We start from the raw sequence: 18,152 nt of genomic DNA on the forward strand, positions 1-18,152 counted from the left end.
TCCTAACCTTCACCTTAATGCTAAGGACTTTGAACAGCCCAATTTCTCAGTCTCCTTTCTTGTTAAATAAGGTTATCACCCATCTTTCAGAGCTGTTTTAAGGCAGAAGTGAGCTCACATATTTACAGAACTGCAGACCCAAGTCACTAATAACACTAAAAGTAATTACAAGCAGACCTTTATTGTGCTCTTTTATTGTCCTTAGCAGAATTGTTTTGGTTTTCTGAAGATAGTGGGGTTTTTCTGGATTTTTTTTTTTTTTTTTGCATTTGTTTTCCAATCTTCCCCAGCTGTACTCAAGGCTTACTCCAAGCTCTGTGCTTAGGTGGTGGTGGGATCAAACCTGGGTCAGGTGTGTGTAGTGCCCTACCTGCTGTACTATTGCTCTGGCCCCCAAGAATACTGTTTTAAATAAATTATTATGGATTTGCACCACATCAGCCCATTGGCCTATTTTCCCAGTAGCAGTGTTCACTTTGTAAATCTAGGTAACATTCACTTTAGGTGTGTGCACTACATTATAGAACAGTATAATATAATGTAACCCTCCAGGAGTCTATGAGCCAGGTGCTGCTGGGGCTCCGAGCAGTGCTACGGGGTGTCTGCCACTGTGCCTGGCATTCCAGGGGCCACGTGGTCCCCTGGATCAAACTCAGTCCTTGAGAATTATCCAGGCCTGTTAACATGACTTTTATATGTACTTTTATATGTACAAAAAAAGTTTCGTTACTCACTTTGCAATTTTGATTGTAGCTTTAGTATGCTGATCCATGTACCACTGGTGACCCACACTTGAATGTAATTTAATTAAAAGAAATTGCAGTTCTGGCATCAAGTTGTGGATGGAACAGAACTCACAACATCTTGAGGTGTACCCATGGCCTGGGCATGCAGGAGGTCTAGCCTGCTCCCTGGCATGGCAGAGCCCCCTAGCATCACTGAAAACAACCCTTGAACATCAAGTACAGGAGAAGCCCCAAGCACCCTGCCTCCCCAGAAGATTCCAATTAATTTATGCTACTTGATTTTATTGCTAAGCCTTCACATCAGAAAATCAGTATCTCTTAATCTGTTAGAGTCAAGACACCAAGATCTAAGAGAAGAAGCAATTTGCTTAGTGACCCACAGGGCAAGCTCAAGTTAGATCCCATTACATGTTTTTTATTTAACTTCCTCCTAGAGCTTTGAGCAAGAAAGGTTAGCAATGTACCTCTGCCCTGCAGATGACCTTTAACCCTTAATAAAAATATTTTACGAGTTAATTCTAAGCATATGCAAAGTTTAGTTGCTTAAATACAACTTGGGAACTGCTCTGTACTTACTCAGATCTTGACACCGGATAGTGTTGAAGTCAAAGTTAATGCAGAGGTAATCACATGTATCTCTCAGGTCGGGGATAGAGATGCCATCAGGACAATTGATAATACCAGTTTTATAATAGTCCTGTAAATAAATTAGATATAACAGATAAAACACAAAATGAAAAGTACCTCTTCAATCCCCAATGCATTCTTGGCTTTATTACAGGAACGGTTATTGGAACTATCACTAAGTTGATTCATTCAGTGGCAGCATGGCTCCAGCATGTCCTGATGTATCTAATGGTAACCTGGCTATCTGACAGAAATCACACAAACGAAAAGAACTTTAGAGATGCAGGAATAAGAAACAGAGAAAGGCAATGAAGGAAAATTACAGATTCCCTCAATACTTCAGTTTGATGGAACTCTACAGGTTTTTGACTATGCGTGTCCTGCCAGTAAACATAGATATACTGGGAGACCAAAAAAAGCTTCGTTACTCACTCTGCTATTTTGATTTTAGCTTTGGTATGTTGATCCATGTATCACTGATGGCCCATACTTCAATGTGGTGTATTTAATTAAGAGGACTTGCCATTTTGGCATCAACATGTTAATGCTGTAGTATGGGACAGAACTCACAGCATCTTAAGGTGTACCCAGGGTCTGGGCATGCAGGAGGTCCAGGCTGCTCCCTGGCATGGCATAGCCCCCTAGCACACTGGAAGCAACTCTTGAACATCAAATACAGGAGCAGCTCCAAGCACCCCTGCCTCCCAGAAAAAGCATATAACAAAAGACTAATACACACCAGCACAGTTCGGAATACGGTTGCGCTGATTCCTTCGGCAATCTCATACTCTCCCTTTTCATTGGGCCTGGTGAAATTATATTCTCTTCCTGGTCCAAACATCCTGCAAGACACCCAGGCCACACTGTTACCTTCTCCAGGGTTCTTCTCTGAGATTTACCTTCTTCACCACATTCTGGAGGAGTCCACTCTATTCTCTGAGAGTGTATTTTAAAATAAGCACTGGGACTCAATCCCTACAAGATGAAAACTTAGGAAATTCTCTAGATAGGGAAGGGAAGGCATCAAGAATGAAGCTGCAAGTCCTCAAGGTTCACCTCTAGTGAGCTTCTACAACAGAAAATGAAAAAACTCATCTGCAGTGTTGGCTTTGCTGGGAAAATCTCAAGAGTGTGAGGGTTGTCTCTCATGCCCTTCCAACTGCCTAGGAGTCTTCCTCCACATTTGCAGCTCAGGCAGACAGGTGCCTCCTGCTCTGGAGCTCTCCTGTTAACATTTACCAAGCCAGAATGTCAATCCTCAATATTTGTTTTGCTTTTCTTGTTTTCCTTTGGAGCCACCCCTGGCAGTGCTCAGGGTTTATTTACTCCTGCCTCTGCACTCAGGGATCACAGTTGGTGGAGCTTGGGAGACTATATATGGTACCAGGGATTGAACCCAGGTCAGCCATGTGTAGGGCAAATGCCCAGCCCTACCCACTGTACCCTGAGAGTTAAGTCTGTGTTATTAAGCACAGATATGTTCATATGTCTTTAAAAAAAAATTATGGTAGGGCTCTGAGGGGAAATGCCCCCTTCAGTCCAAGGAGTTAGCTCAAATAATGGTAATTTTTTGTCAAACAGAAAGAGGGTAGCTATCAAATTTATCAGCAGTTTGATAGATTTTAGAGGGACATGAAGGCAGAGGTCGTGAGTGCGCAGAGGAGGGCTTGCTTTCTGCTTTCTGTTCTTCCTCCCTTTCCTCAGGTCTAGACCTACAGTCAAACTGGCCCCATGTTTTCTACTCTGGTGGTACTTCTGTGAGCTGTGGAATGGGAAACTGGTACAAAAGCCTGATTTGTGTTCCCAGTGGAGGCTGACATTTAGTTTCCTAACCTGCTGAAGTCCTGCTCTTCCCAGCAACTGTTTACAACTCTTATCTTTCATTCAGCACTGACTACATTTGAAAAAGTTCCTCTCTCTCCCCCTCTCTCCCTTCCCTCTCTCTCCCTCTCCCCCCCACCGCCCCACCCCATGGCATCTTTCTGATGAAGCAGCATGATGTTCTAATTGGTTTTTTTTTTTGGGGGGGGGTCACACCTGGCAATGCACAGTGGTTACTCCTGGCTCATGCACTCAGGAATTACTCCTGGCAGTGCTCAGGGGACCATACGGGATGCTGGGAATCGAACCCGGGTTGGCTGACTGCATGCAAGGCAAATGCCCTACCCACTGTGCTATTGCTCCAGCCCCATGATGTTCTAATTGTTAACACCATTCTGTGACCCAAAGGAAATTGTCGAAGGGTGGAACTGATAATATACCAGGTGCTACATGACATTGGTAAATGTTTCAGCCAAATGTGAAGTTCATTCCTACCTCTGGACACCTAGTTATGTGAACTAATAAATTCCCGTACCACTTAAGCTAAAAACCAAAACAAAACAGCAATAAGATTTGGTTTCAGAAAATTGCAACAGTGATGAAAGTATTAGAATATGACCCAATTCACGGGCTGGGAGATGACTCCAGTGTTAAGAGCATATACATAGCATGTATGAGGCCCTAAGTGCCATCCCAGGAATCGCTGGGCCTCACCCCCCAGCTTGACCAGGGAGTCCTACAGCATAGGTCCTTAGCATCCAACCATCAGATCCACACAGCTTGGCCAAACAACACGAGAGTGATTCCCCACAATTCCCCTGGAGATGGCGTGGCCTTTTTTTTTCTTCCCCTTTTTGGGTCACACCAAGGTGATGCATAGGGGTTACTCCTGGCTCTGCACTCAGGAATTACTCCTGGCAGTGCTCAGGGCCGCGTGCAAGGCAAACACCCTACCCACTGTGCTATCGCTCCAGCCCCCAGCGTGGCCTCTTATTAAAGGGTACTACAATTTGCCAAATATAACTGGTAATAGATGTCAAGCAAAAGTATATTTTAGTAAAAGGTTTTGTGCCCTTTGTGATGTGGAAGTTCCTCCCTGCTCATCCTTGCTTTTTGGGCCCACACCCAGCAGTGCTTAGGGGGACCCAGAACATGCATGAAAGGCAAGTGCCTTTCCAGCTGTCCTATTGCTCTGGCTCTGTCATATGGAAGCTTTGTCTATTATTATATTATTAGATTTTGGGTCACATCTGGTGATGCTCAGGGGTTACTCCTGGCTCTGCAGTCAGGAATCGCTCCTGGTGGTGCTGGGGGACCATATGGGATGCTGGGGTTCGAACCTGGGTAGCTATGTAACAAGGCAAATGCCCTACCCACTGTACTATCGCTCTGGCCCCATGTCTAATTATTATTATTTTGGCTTTTGGGCCATGTACAGTGGTACTCAAGGCTTACTCCAGGCTCTGTGATCAGGAATCTCTCCTGGCAGGGCTCTGGGAATCAGATGAAGAGCCAGAGAACAAACCTGGGTTGGCTGATGCAAGGCAAGTGCCCTACTCACTTTACCATTGCTTCATCCCCATTCCTAGCTCTTTTAAAGACACACAGACACATAAGAAATATAACCTGAGCCCTGCTTTACTTAGTGTCTCTGACCTGTGGAACTCTTATGAGATAAAAATTGTGACGGAAGTCAATGAAGGGCTTGAGTGCTCTTTTAGAGTGAATTTACATAAGACTCAGAAATGAGACACAGCAAATTATCTGCCATCATTCTGACCATTGTCCATTTTATGAGGACTCAGTTTACTATAATGACCCGACAATCTACCAGTGTTGTAAGGCTTCGACTAGTCTGCCCTCCACAGCTACCAGAATTCTGAAAAGGAAAAAAAAAAAAAAAGCAAAGCTTTTTATTCTCACCATTATCAATGCAATTCAGACAGCAGCTGTCTCTGATCACAGACAGCAGCTATTTCTACTCACAGAGAATAGAGGAGTTTCTGGCACTATTACCTTCCTAACATGGTATCCGGATGAGCAGTGAAAATGTGTGGATTCACCACAAACCGTGTACCGTCCACAAGAAGTGTCACTTTCTCTGGCGCCTGGGAATGAGTGTTACTGCTGAAGCTCACAGTGCTGTTCCCAAATCGTTCAGGAGCAATAAAGGGCTCATGGTTCCGTTTAGCCCCACTCTGGAAGCAAGAACTTTGGATATCTTCAGGAAGCGGCATGATGTGAGGGAACTGGAGGTTTGCTGACGGGCAGACATAGTCCAGTGGAAGGTCTGGAAGATCATACAAAGAAACCAAAATAACAGTAAGCCTGGCAGGAAAGTTAACCCTGTCTTCTTTTAAAAAAACAAACTTTCCAGGTAAAACTGCTTGCTGGGAGCACGTAACGAGACACATTAAATTCCTTTTAGCTTTTTTTTTTTATATTTGTGTGCTAGCGGGTGGGGTTGGGGTGAGACAGTAATCACATATTAAAATAATTTTTTTAAATGTTAGTGAACTAAGAACATGTTTTAAAAATTATACACAGCAAAAAAGACTTTCTTTAGAAAGCCAAAAGTCTGCTGTCACATCCCTATAACCTCCCAGTCTGGTTTCAGAGACAAGCTTTTTTCTCATCTATCTTTTGGGGAGCCTGTGGGACAGACACAGGGATCACAACCAGCAGTGCTCAGGCTGTGCTTGGCTCTGTACTTAGGAGTTCCTCCTGGTAGTCCCTGAGGACCCTATGCAGAGTCAGGGATCAAACAGGGGTTGGCCATATACAGGGCTCTCAATCTCTAAATAATACGTGTATTTCCATATTTCCTGCATTCTACTTAAGAAACCTATTACCCCTATGTGTCAAAACTATCCATATCCATAGTTTTCAAGTTTTAAAAATGGGGCCAGAGTGGTAGTACAGTGGGTAGGGAGCTTGCCTTGCATGGGGCTAACCTGGGTTCGATCACCAGCAATACATATGGCTCCCCGAGTCCCACCAAGAGTGATCCCTGAGAGCAAAGCCAGGATTAAACCCTGAGCACTTCCAGGTGTAGCCCCAACCAAAACAAAAATAAAAATAAATTTTAAAAATTCTATTTTCTAAACAATTTGGACGACTCTCAAAAAATTAGATATTGAATTCCCATTTGACCCAGCAATACCACTGCTGGGAATATATCCCAGAGAGGCAAAAAAGTACAATCGAAACAACATCTGCACATGTATGTTCATCGCAGCACTGTTTACAATAGCCAGAATCTGGAAAAAACCCGAATGCCCCAGAACGGATGACTGGTTGAGGAAACTTTGGTACATCTATACAATGGAATACTATGCAGCTGATAGAAAAAAGGAGGTCAAGAATTTTGTAGTTAAGTGGATGGGCATGAAAAGTTTCATGCTGAGTGAAATGAGTCAGATAGAGAGAGACAGACATAGAAAGATTGCACTCATCTATGGTATATAGAATAACAGAGTGGGAGACTAACACCCAAGAACTGTAGAAATAAGTACCAGGAGGTTGACTCCATGGCTTCGAGGCTGGCCTCACGTTCCGGGGAAAGGTCAACTCAGAGAAGCGATCACCAACTACATTGTAGTCGAAGGCCATGTGGGGGAAGAGAGTTGCGGGCTGAATGAGGGCTAGAGACTGAGCACAGCGGCCACTCAACACCTTTATTGCAAACCACAACAGCTAATTAGAGAGAGAAAACAGAAGGGAATGCCTTGCCACAGTGGCAGGGTGGGGTGGGGGGGAGATGGGATTGGGGAGGGTGGGAGGGACACTGGGTTTACGGGTGGTGGAAAATGGGCACTGGTGAAGGGATGGGTTCCCGAACTTTGTATGAGGGAAATATAAGCACAAAAGTGTATAAATCTGTAACTGTACCCTCACGGTGATTCTCTAATTAAAAATAAATAAATTTAAAAAAAAAAAAAAAATTCTATTTTCTACAAGGGTACTCTCGTACCTTGTCTAGGAATCACTCTTCCTAGAAATTCAGATGAACGGCATTTTTCTGTGTAAAGCAGAGTCCTGATGGACATTGCAGGACAACCACGTTGTTCCTGTACAAATGGCCCTAAACTAGAATTTAATCATGGGATCAGAGTTTTGTCTTAGTAACACCAGTGAACCATTTAAAGCATTTTCTTCTTGGTTGTTTTGGGTTTTGTGCCACATCCAGTGGTGCATAGGGGCAACTCGCTCTGGGGACCTTGAGTGCCAGGGACCAAATCCGAGACTCTTGAATGCAGCATACATTCAGCATGGTAAGGTAGCTCTCTGCATCTATATTACATTAAAAAAAAAAACTGTTTCATCGGTTGTAAAATAAGAATGACGTTCACTCCATGTACCTTAAAGAACTATTTGTTTTGGAGCTACAATTGGTGGTGCTCAGGGTTTACTCCTGTCTACACTCAAGATCACTCCTGGTGGGCTCCGGAGACCATATAGGGTGCTGGGGATCGAGCCCAGGTCAGCTGTGTGCAAGGCAATGCCCTTATAGCTCTGGCCCTCTTGAAAAGTTTATTTATAACTGTTAAGGTGAAATAAGGTATGTAAGAGCATTACATTACTAGGCTGGAAATATAGTGTAGAAGTCTAGGCACTCGCCTTGCATCATATGATCTCTGTCTGATTCTTTGTACCACATATGGTCCCTCAAGCACTACCAGGAGTGATCCGTAAGCAGAGTCAAGAGTAAACCCTTGACAGAGCCCTCGATGACATTGAGCTAAAAGCATTTTCAAAGATGAAACACCACTGACCAAGCAACTTGAAGCAAAGATAAACAAATGAGACTACATTAAATAAAAAAAGCTTCTGCACCTCAAAGGAAACAGTGACCAAGATACAAAGATAGCCCATGGAATGGGAAAAATTATTTACTCAATACCCATCTGATAAGAGGTCATATAAAGCACTGGTAGAACTTACTAAGAAAAAAACACCCAACCCCATCAAATACTGGGGATAAGAAATGAACAAAAACTTCCTCAATGAGGGGATACAAATGGACAAAACAACATGAGAAAATGCTCTACATCACTATTTATCAGGGAAAGGCAAATCAAAACAACACTGAGATACCATCTCACACCACAGAGCCTGGAACACATCAAAAAGAATTAGAACAACCAGTGCTGGAGCAGATGCGGAGAGAAAGGGATTCAATTCATTGTTGGCAGGTATCCTGACTGGTCCAGCCATTTTGAAAAACAACATGGGCATTCCTCAAAAAACTAGAAGTTGAGCTTCCATACAACCCAGCAATACCACTCTGGGAATATACCCCAAGAGCACAAAAACGTAATACAGCATAGCCATTGAAACTTCTATGTTCATTGCAGCACTATTCACAATAGCCAGAATCTGGAAACAACCCAAGTGCCCAAAAACAGATGACTGGATAAAGAAACTAAGGTACATCTACACTATGGAATATTATGCAGCCATCAAGAAAAATAAAGTCATGAAATTTCTATAAATAGATAGGCATGGAGAGTATTAGGCTGAGTAAAGTGAGTCAGAAGGAGAGAGACATAGGATGATTGCCCTCATTTGTGGGATATAAAAAAAAAAACAAACCTAACATAGTTATGAGACCAATACCCAAGGATAGTAGAAACAAGGGCCAAGAGGACTGTCCATGGTTAGAAGCTTGCCACAGTCAGGGTGGTAGGTGAGGGGGAGGAGCTGAGGGGGCAGTTAGGACAGAGAAGGGCCACTATGACAGAAATAGCTAGAAATGATTGCTCTGGACAAGAACTGAGTGCTGAAAGGAGGTAACGGGACATATATAATAACCTTTCAGTACCTGTATTGCAAACCATAATGCTCAAAAGGAAGAGAGGGAGAAAGAGAGACAGAGAGAAGAAAAGTATCTGCCACAGAGGCAGGTGGGGAGTATTACAGTGGGCGGGAAACTGGGAACACTGGTGATGGGAAATGTATACTGGTAAAGGGATGGTGCTGAAGCATTGGATGACTGAAACCAAATCATGAACAACTTTGTATTTCATAGTGATTCAATTAAAAAAAAAGTTTTTTTAAAAAAGAGCAAGCCCTGAGTGCCATAATATATGGCCCAAAAGCCAAGAACAGGCTTAGAGCCAAGTGCATACAAACTGTGGATGCAAATAGAGACAACTAAGGGAAAATAATTACAAAAGAATCACCAAAGTTCTTTATTTGTTATTGTTGTTGTTTTTGGACCACACACAACTGTGCTCAGGGATCACCCTTAGCAGTGATCAGGGGACTATATGGTGGTACTGACGACAGAACCTGGGCAGAACACACGCAAGACAAATGCCTTATCTGCAGTACTACCTGACTCCCTTGTAATATATTCTATTTTAATGTAAAACATGTTTTGTTGTTGTTGTTTTGGGGGCATATTCAGCAATTTTCCGGGCTTACTCCTGGCTCTGTGCTCAGGAATTATTCTTGGCGGTGCTCAGGGGACCACATAGGATCCTGGTGATTGAGCTGGGTGAGCCGTAAGCAAGGCAAACCTCCTCCCTGCTGTACTATCACTCCAACGCCAATGTGTTTTGTTTTTTAGGTTTTTTGGGCCATACCCATTGATGCTCAGGGGTAATTGCTGGCTCTGTGCTCAGGGATCACACCTAATGGGGCTCAGGGTGCCAGGGAACAAACCCAGACTGGTTGTGTGCAAGGCAAGCACCCTATCTGCTGCACTGCCACTTAGGGCCACCGGGTTTTATTTTTATTTTATTATGAGTTTTAGGCCATTCCCAGCAATACTCACTCCTGGCTTTGAGCTTCAGGGATCACTCTTGTTCGCATCTGGGAAACCATATGTGGTGCCAGTGATCAGACTTGGCATTACCATGTGCAAAATAAGCACCCTACTCACTGTACTATCTCTCTGGACACTAAGATATGTTTTAGTAGAACACTTCAGGCTTACTGAAGCAGAGCTCAGGACTGACTCCTGGCCCTTGAGCTTAGGTATCACACCCAAGCTGGGCATGGTGTGAAAGTCAGGCAACTTCCTGCTGAACCATCTCTCTGGTCCCCGAGGACAGAGATGTAATAGAACATATACATCCCATCCTCTGGTATGGTCAACTTAATTAGCATTTTCCTAAATCATCTTCAAACCTCTTTTTAGGGAAAAATAAAAAGACTTGGGGCTTGATAGTATAAGCCACTGACATGAGTTCAATCCCCAATACCCCACATAGTCCCCCATGCCTGCCAGGAGCATATAGTCTGAGCATATAGCCAGGAGTTAAGACCTGAGCAACTCAGGGTGTGGCCCCCAAATAAAAAAACAACAGTGATATCTAGGACAGAGAAGGAAAGAAGTCAAGGGAGGGAAGAAAGAAGATGAGAAAAGGAATTGGGGGCAAGGGGTGGGGCTTTGGTTATACTGGTGATGGGATAGTGGTGTCGCAATGACCAAAGCACAGACTCCACAACATTGAAAACATGAATCTAAGCTGCAACCACTGGAACTTCATAAAGTGCCTGTCAAGGCGGCAGGAGGGCGAGGTCAAAGTATGGGGATACTGGTGGAGGGGGCTGCACCCGTAGGTGTTGGATTGGTGCTGAAATATTATATGCCTAGAACAACTATCAATAACTTTGTAAGTTTGTCAATGAAATAAAAAGCAAAGCAAAACAAACAAAAAAAACCCAGATGCTTTCTAGATCCGGGTGGATGTGCAAGTATCAGAAACTCCCCTACAGTCAAGCTGAGGGCAAATCACCATACCATCAGTCCTGGGACACACGGGGTAAGTGTGGTTCTGAAGACCAGAAGAAACCACACTATTTGTTTCTTTTTCTTGAACTGCAACTAGGCTTTCATCCATTAGGCAGCCAGCCTCCTGCCGCAATAACCTGTCACTCTCGCAGCCACGGTGAACGTTCATCCTTGGGCTCTGCATCCTGAACTGTCTGCTTGATCAGAGAGAAATCCTGGAAGACAGGATTAGGCATTGTTTAGAATGCTCTCAAAAGAAGTTTCCAAAGACTCCATGGTATGAAAGCCAACAGGAAAATGAGACCATTCTCATTCTTCCTCTTAGTGAAAAGGGACACATCAGACACTTCTGTGACTTAACATTGAGAGGCATTAGTTTCATGAATTAAATGGTCTGATTTAAATTATTAAAATGATCTTTACCTCACCAACTACATTGTAGTCGAAGGCCATGTGGGGGAAGGGAGTTGCGGGCTGAATGAGGGCTAGAGACTGAGCACAGCGGCCACTCAACACCTTTATTGCAAACCACAACAGCTAATTAGAGAGAGAAAACAGAAGGGAATGCCTTGCCACAGTGGCAGGGTGGGGTGGGGGGGAGATGGGATTGGGGAGGGTGGGAGGGACACTGGGTTTACGGGTGGTGGAGAATGGGCACTGGTGAAGGGATGGGTTCCAAACTTTGTATGAGGGAAGTATAAGCACAAAAGTGTATAAATCTGTAACTGTACCCTCACGGTGATTCTCTAATTAAAAATAAATAAATTTAAAAAAAAAAAAACATAATTGTGCCTTTACAACCAAAAAAAAAAAAATAAAATGATCTTTACCAAACCTGCTGGTGAAGATTTGTTACTAAGGAGTATTTTTAAGTTTTATTCCTATAACAGGTATCAGTCCACTGATCTTGGCCACATTCATGGTCAAGTGTACCTATTAAAATGTGGTGTAACCCAAAAGGAGAGAGAAAAAAAGGGAATCCCCTACCACAGAGGCAGGGTGGGGTGGTGGGGGTTGGGGTGGGGATGGTGGGAGGGATACTGGGAATTGGTGGAGGAGAATGGGCACTGGCGGAGGGATGTAAATGATCACCGTATGACTGAAATGCAAACATGAAAGTTCCTAAATTTGTAACTGTACCTGACAATGATTCACTAATAAAATTTTTTTTTAAAAAGTGGTGTAAACTGAGGAAGTTAAGTGATAATAACCTTTCAATACCTGTACTATAATACCATAAAGCCCAAAAGGTGGGGGGAGAGGGAGGGAGGATGGGGCAGATGGTGGTGGGGTAGTAAGAGAGAAACTGGGGAAACTGGTGGTGGGAAATGTACACTGGGGAAGGGATGAGTGTTGGAACATTGTATGACTGAAACCCAACCACAAACAACTTTGTAGCAGTATAACTCACGGTAATTCAACTTAAAAATTTTTCAAAAAAAGAAAAACTGGTGTAATAGGGGCTACAGTGATAGTACAGAGAGTTGGGCAACTTGCCTTGCACATTGCAGGTTCAATTCCTGGAACCCCATATGGTCCCTAGAGGCCTGCCAGAGTGATCCCTGAAAGTAGAGCCAGGAGTAAGTCCTGAGGTACCGCAGGGTAGACTAAAAAACAAGATAAATAAAATGTGGTATAACTTGGTGGCTATAACTTAGTACAGAGGTACAAAAGAGGGAAGAGAAGAGTCCAACTGGTCAAAGAAAACCTGCTCATTGATATTTTTTAAATGAAACATATATACTCTTTTTTTTTTTTTTTTTTTGCTTTTGGGTCACACCTGGCAATGCACAGGGGTTACTCCTGGCTCTGCACTCAGGAATCACTCTGGCGGTGCTCAGGGGACCATATGGGATGCTGGGAATCGAACCCGGGTCGACCTCGTGCAAGGCAAATGCCCTACCCGCTGTGCTATCGCTCCAGCCCCGAAACATATATACTCTTGACAACAATTAAGCACTAGGAAATTAAAACCAATCACAGGGTATGGTGCCACCAGATCAACCTGTACTTGTGGGGCGAGTGCATCAGCAGCCTGATTGTGCTTTCAGGCTTCCTGATACCCTAAAATTGCCGCTGTGCCTTTGGCCAGACCCCAACAATTTGGGATCAAGTTTACAACAAAATCAAACGGCCAAAAGTCAGGTATGTGGGAGCCATGCCCACAAACCACTTCTGACTCAGCTATACAAGCTTATTGACTGGCCTTATCTCAGAGACCCATAAATAAATCTTGAAAGAGATCAAAAGCTGCAGTTAATTTGGACCCACCCATGGCTGAACAAACAGGGATAAATCAGAGGGTGGAGGGTCAGCCTGGTGCCCACCCAAGCAGAGGCCCCTGCAGCCACTTGCTTCCACAATGCAAAACTGCTGCCATACCCCCAGCCTAACCTCATCATCTCAGGTCAGACCTCACCAAGATATAATCTGCTGAAAATTCTGATATGCAGATTTTGTGACTGAATTTTCTGTGCTTTCTCGGAGTTGTGGTGGGCTACCTTCCCCCTTCTCCCTCTGCTCCTGGAAGCACTGGCAGTCACCCCCATGAACTCCAGAACCACCACATAAGCTCTTCTACCAGTCTTGTTCCAGGGACCCATTAATAATAAATCAAGAGATCAAAAGCCGCAGCTAATCTTGGAACCATGCTGAACAGACTGGCATAAACTGGAGGGGAACGGGTTAGCCTGGTCCCTGTCCAAGCAGAGCCCCTGGCAGCTGTTTGCTTCCACAATTCAAAATCACCACCATATCCCCGGCCTGACTCCACTATCTCAGGACAGACCTCACCACGGTATAATCTGCTGAAAATTTGGGTATGTGGGTTTTATAACTGAAATCTTCAGGCTTTCTTGGGGCTGGAATGCTACCTCCCCCCACCTCCCTGTACTTCCAGAAACCCTGGCAGTCACATTCATACCCCAAAGCTGTCATCCAGTTAAAAAGCTACTCCAGCCTTATGGTCCTAATAAAAATATCAAATGTTGGGGCTGGAGTCATAGCACAGCGGGTAGGGCGTTTGCCTTGCACGCGGCCGACCCGGGTTCAAATCCCAGCATCCCATATGGTCCCCTGAGCACCGCCAGGAGTAATTCCTGAGTGTAGAGTCAGGAGTAACCCCTGTGCATCGCCAGGTGTGACCCAAAAAGAAAAAAAAAAAAAAGAATATATCAAATGCCCTGAACAAACACCATGACCTCCTAGTACCTGTATTGCAAGCCATAATGCACAAAAGGAAAAGGAGAGAGAGAGCAAGAAAGAAAGTGCCTCCCACAGAGGAAGGCTTGGGGTCGGGGGGGTGTTGAGGGACAGTGGAAGGGAAATGGGACGTTGGTGGTAGGAAATGTTCACTCGTGGAGGAATGGGTGCTGGATCATTGTGTGACTGAAACCCAATTATGAACAGCTTAGTCATAGTCTACCTCACAGATATTCAATTAAAAAATTTTTTTAATTCAAAGTAATATGGAGTTCATGCCCACTTCAATCAACTTAATCAGTGGCTGAATAAAAATAGCAGTACTCCTACATTTAAAAAAATTAAAAAACATATAAAACCAATCACAACCATAAGCTAGTCAAGAACTGAAACTAGAAGTCACCCATGCTACAGCAGAACAAAAATGGATATTTCTGCCTTATACAACTCAAGCTCTGTCACTGACTACAGGCTTAATACTTGCCCATGCAGTGCACAAATATGAAGAACCTGTCCTCAGACTGCCATGTGTAACGCACGTGATGACTAGAATGGAGGAGCCGCATATGAAGAATTATAGCTTTCTTCCAGGTAAGCAGGCCCGACAGCCCTTCCACCATGGAGCTGAATAGAAGCTCCACTCTCCTTTACAGTTCACTTCTAAAGTTTCTGTTGTACTACTTTCCACTTGGTGTTCTAGCTGAATAATCATCTTACATCACTAATTTTTATGCTCATGGATTATATGCTAACACCATTCTAGGAAGGTTACTAAAGGCCTGTTTTAATATTTTTAATTTTCTGATATATAAGGATTACAGGTGTCAATAAAAAATTTGACAATGTGGATTAAATTTTGAATATTTAAATAATGTGATCGTGTGGGTTTTTTTTTGTATACAGGTGGTCAATTAATTTATTTTTAAACTTGGATGAAATAAGAAATGACCACTTTGGGGGCTGGAGCGATAGCACAGCGGGTAGGGCGTTTGCCTTGCATGCGGCCGACCCGGGTTTGACTCCCAGCATCCCATATGGTCCCCTGAGCACCGCCAGGAGTGATTCCTGAGTGCAGAGCCAGGAGTGACCCCTGTGCATTGCCAGGTGTGACCCAAAAAGCAAAAAAAAAGAAATGACCACTTTGGGAGATCTGAAGCGGCCGCACACGAAACGGCTCCTCGGCTCCTAAAAGACCATGATCCCGGAGGCCTACTAACCACTTTGGCATCCAGCAGCTTCTTACAGAAATGCATCTAGACTGTGAACTGACCTACAACCCCATGCCACCCCGGGAAGGGAAAGGTTTTTCTCTCTCGGCCTTTTCTTTCCGAGGCGGCAGCAGCGGTGGCCACGTGGCGACCGCTATCTTATAGAGCCCACTAACCAGAGGTACAAGCTTGCAGTGACGCGACTTATGGCAGAAATCTCTTTGAACTTAATTACTAAAATATCAGAAATCCAAAATCCAAAAGAGCTCATATATGCTTCATTCTCAGCAATGGAAAACTAATTATCAAATAATGCCTTTTCAGCAGGTTTGATTGTTGGGGGAAAATTCCAAATAATAATAGTGAGTTTTCTGTTGAAATATCGAATGTATTCAAAGTATAGAGAGAATAAAGTGAAGATCATTAGCCACACAGGTGGGGTGGGAGCAGGATGGGAGGTATACTGGGGTTCTTGGTGGTGGAACATGTGCACTGGTGAATGGATGGGGGTTTGATCACTGTATGACTGAGACTTAAACCAGAAAGCTTTGTAACTTTTTTCATGGTGATTCAATAAAAAATAAAAATTAAAAAAAAAAAAAAAGAAATGAGCACTTTGAAAAGATGGGGCAATCCATGTGCCTGAAGACAATTTCAGAGAAGAGATACTTTCAGTCAATAACATGTTTCCAAGCATGACTTCTAGCATAAGGCAAATTGTGGGACTAAAGTGAAAGTTTTGACAGAAAATCTGATAGGTGAACACAGCTTTTTAGGATTACACTTTCTTAAAGAAAAGACATATTTATATATTCATACCAAAAATGTAGCCACTTTTAATTTGATCCTCACTGACTAGTAAAGTTTAAAAATACAAAAAACACAACTACTGCTCTCAAGTTTGCTTCAGTTGTCAAAATCAAGTCTAGAGAAAAAAGAAGGTGGTCCATGGGACTGGAAAGAGTCAACCCTGGAAAGACCAAAGACAGGCCTGCTGCTTTAGGCTTTCTTGGTGGTGAACAAGAAGCCGACTTTCTGTCGGCTCTACCTACAGCTGCCATTTCTCAACTCTTCATTAGCTCAAGGACTTACGCTCAGACTTCCTGTTCTCCCAAAAGTTCTCTTGCACAAAAACAAGCTTGAACAAACTATCTCTTAGATAATTTTCAAAGTAATATTTGCACACTAATATGCACTATTAGTATAAATTACTCTGTAATAACCATTTATTCGTTAAAATGCATGAAAGTTTCTTTATAACAAAATATAATGAAAACATTTTCTTCTCGGATTACAGTCTTAATCTAAGTGCAGACTGTCTAGAAGCTCTACTTGGAACTGAGAAGGATAGATATCTCCACTGAGTGAATAAAAAGCAAGTAGCTGGTCATTCTGACAGGCATTTTATTTGCATTTGATTCTTATTACAAACTATTAATCTTCCTTTCTTAAAAATCAAAGCCTTATCAGCAAGGCAAGAAAGATAAACACTGCCAATCATATTCACTTCTTCAAGTAGTTATTACTATTTCCCTGGTATGGAATCCATGTAGATATAATACAAATACATTTATACTCTAAAGGGTTAGTGGTAAAAGCATACAGCCTTTAAAAACACACAAACTATGCACTATATGTATCACACTCGATCTACAGTGTTTTTCAGAATTAATGTGACAGAGAACTGGACATACAGGAAGATAGAGATCTATTTCACAACAACCAATTTGCAACATACTATGATTCTACACTATACTCATTTGCTTATATCATAAATAATGACTCAATGATAATGATAAGAATGTAATGAAACTAGCTCCAAGAAAGGATCCAGTTTTCATTTTTCTCAAATACATCTCTCTTCAGGACTCCTTTCATTTTAGAAACCATCTAATGACTAATGCTAAGTGGTACACACTTTAAGTATAATCACATAATCCAATATTTCCCAAAGTCCCCTATCAATGAATTCTTCTATAATCCTAGAGAATTATAAATTCTTTTGATCTGTGATACCAGTAAGCTGACTCTTTGACAGACAACAGAGTAGCCAATTTTAATACAATAGTAAGGAGCTACTCCTCTTCAGTATGAGCCATTCAATTTTGAGTATATGTATTTTATTTGCCTGCCATGGTTCAATTCTGTAACCATCCCCCAAATGAATTTTGGTCCTCAGAACAGATCTAGGGGATGGGGGGAGGGGCAGGAAGAAAGAAATAAGCACTTCAACAAAATAGATCTCTATTGCTACAAAACTATTTCGATCATAAGTCACAGTAACATACAACTACAATAATCAAAAATTAGGAATTGCAATCATTCTAGCAGCATTTCTCAGAACACCCAGAACACTGTTTAAGTCTTCCTCACTGTTGCAAAACTGCTAAGTAAAATATGAAAGCTCATTTTAATGTGGTCATTTAAATAATTCATTTTCACAAATACCTCCAAAGTTTCACTCTTAAAGCTTGAAGTGTTTTCACCCTTAAAGTGTTGGATGAATCCTATTAAGAGCATTAATTACTCTTATCAAATTTTTGAGACTTGACTAAACCTTTTTTTTAATTGAATCACTGTGACATAGTTACAAAGCCTTCATGTTTGAGTTTCAGTCATACAATGATCAAACACCCATCCCTCTACCAGTTTACATTTTCCACCACCAATGCTCCAGTATCCTTCCCGCCATCCCCACCCTACCCCCTGCTTCTATGGCAGACAATTTTCTTCTTACTCTCTACTTTTGGGCATTATGGTTTGCAATACAGATACTGAGAGGCTATCGTGTTTTGAACTCAATTT

At 42.7% G+C, this 18,152-nt stretch overlaps 1 protein-coding gene across 7 annotated transcripts in view; it reads right to left on the minus strand.

Moving 5' to 3' along the window:
• Positions 1-18,152, minus strand: part of KCTD20 (potassium channel tetramerization domain containing 20) — a 35,727-nt gene that overhangs the window by 8,608 nt on the left and 8,967 nt on the right. For 2 of the 7 annotated variants that reach the window (XM_055144634.1, XM_055144633.1), the window contains exons 2-6: positions 12,436-12,500; positions 10,948-11,153; positions 5,211-5,484; positions 2,113-2,215; positions 1,323-1,443 (exon numbers count right to left, since the gene is read on the minus strand). In XM_055144634.1, the coding sequence (XP_055000609.1) occupies positions 1,323-1,443; positions 2,113-2,215; positions 5,211-5,484; positions 10,948-11,122 (673 nt within the window). In that variant the 5' untranslated portion in view covers positions 11,123-11,153; positions 12,436-12,500. Of the gene's footprint in view, positions 1-1,322; positions 1,444-2,112; positions 2,216-5,210; positions 5,485-10,947; positions 11,154-12,435; positions 12,546-18,152 lie in introns of all 7 variants that reach the window. The other 5 variants (XM_055144631.1, XM_055144635.1, XM_055144637.1 and 2 more) reach the window with 3 other exon arrangements.

Source organism: Sorex araneus, chromosome 7, assembly GCF_027595985.1.
Source record: "Sorex araneus isolate mSorAra2 chromosome 7, mSorAra2.pri, whole genome shotgun sequence".
NCBI lineage: Eukaryota > Metazoa > Chordata > Mammalia > Eulipotyphla > Soricidae > Sorex > Sorex araneus.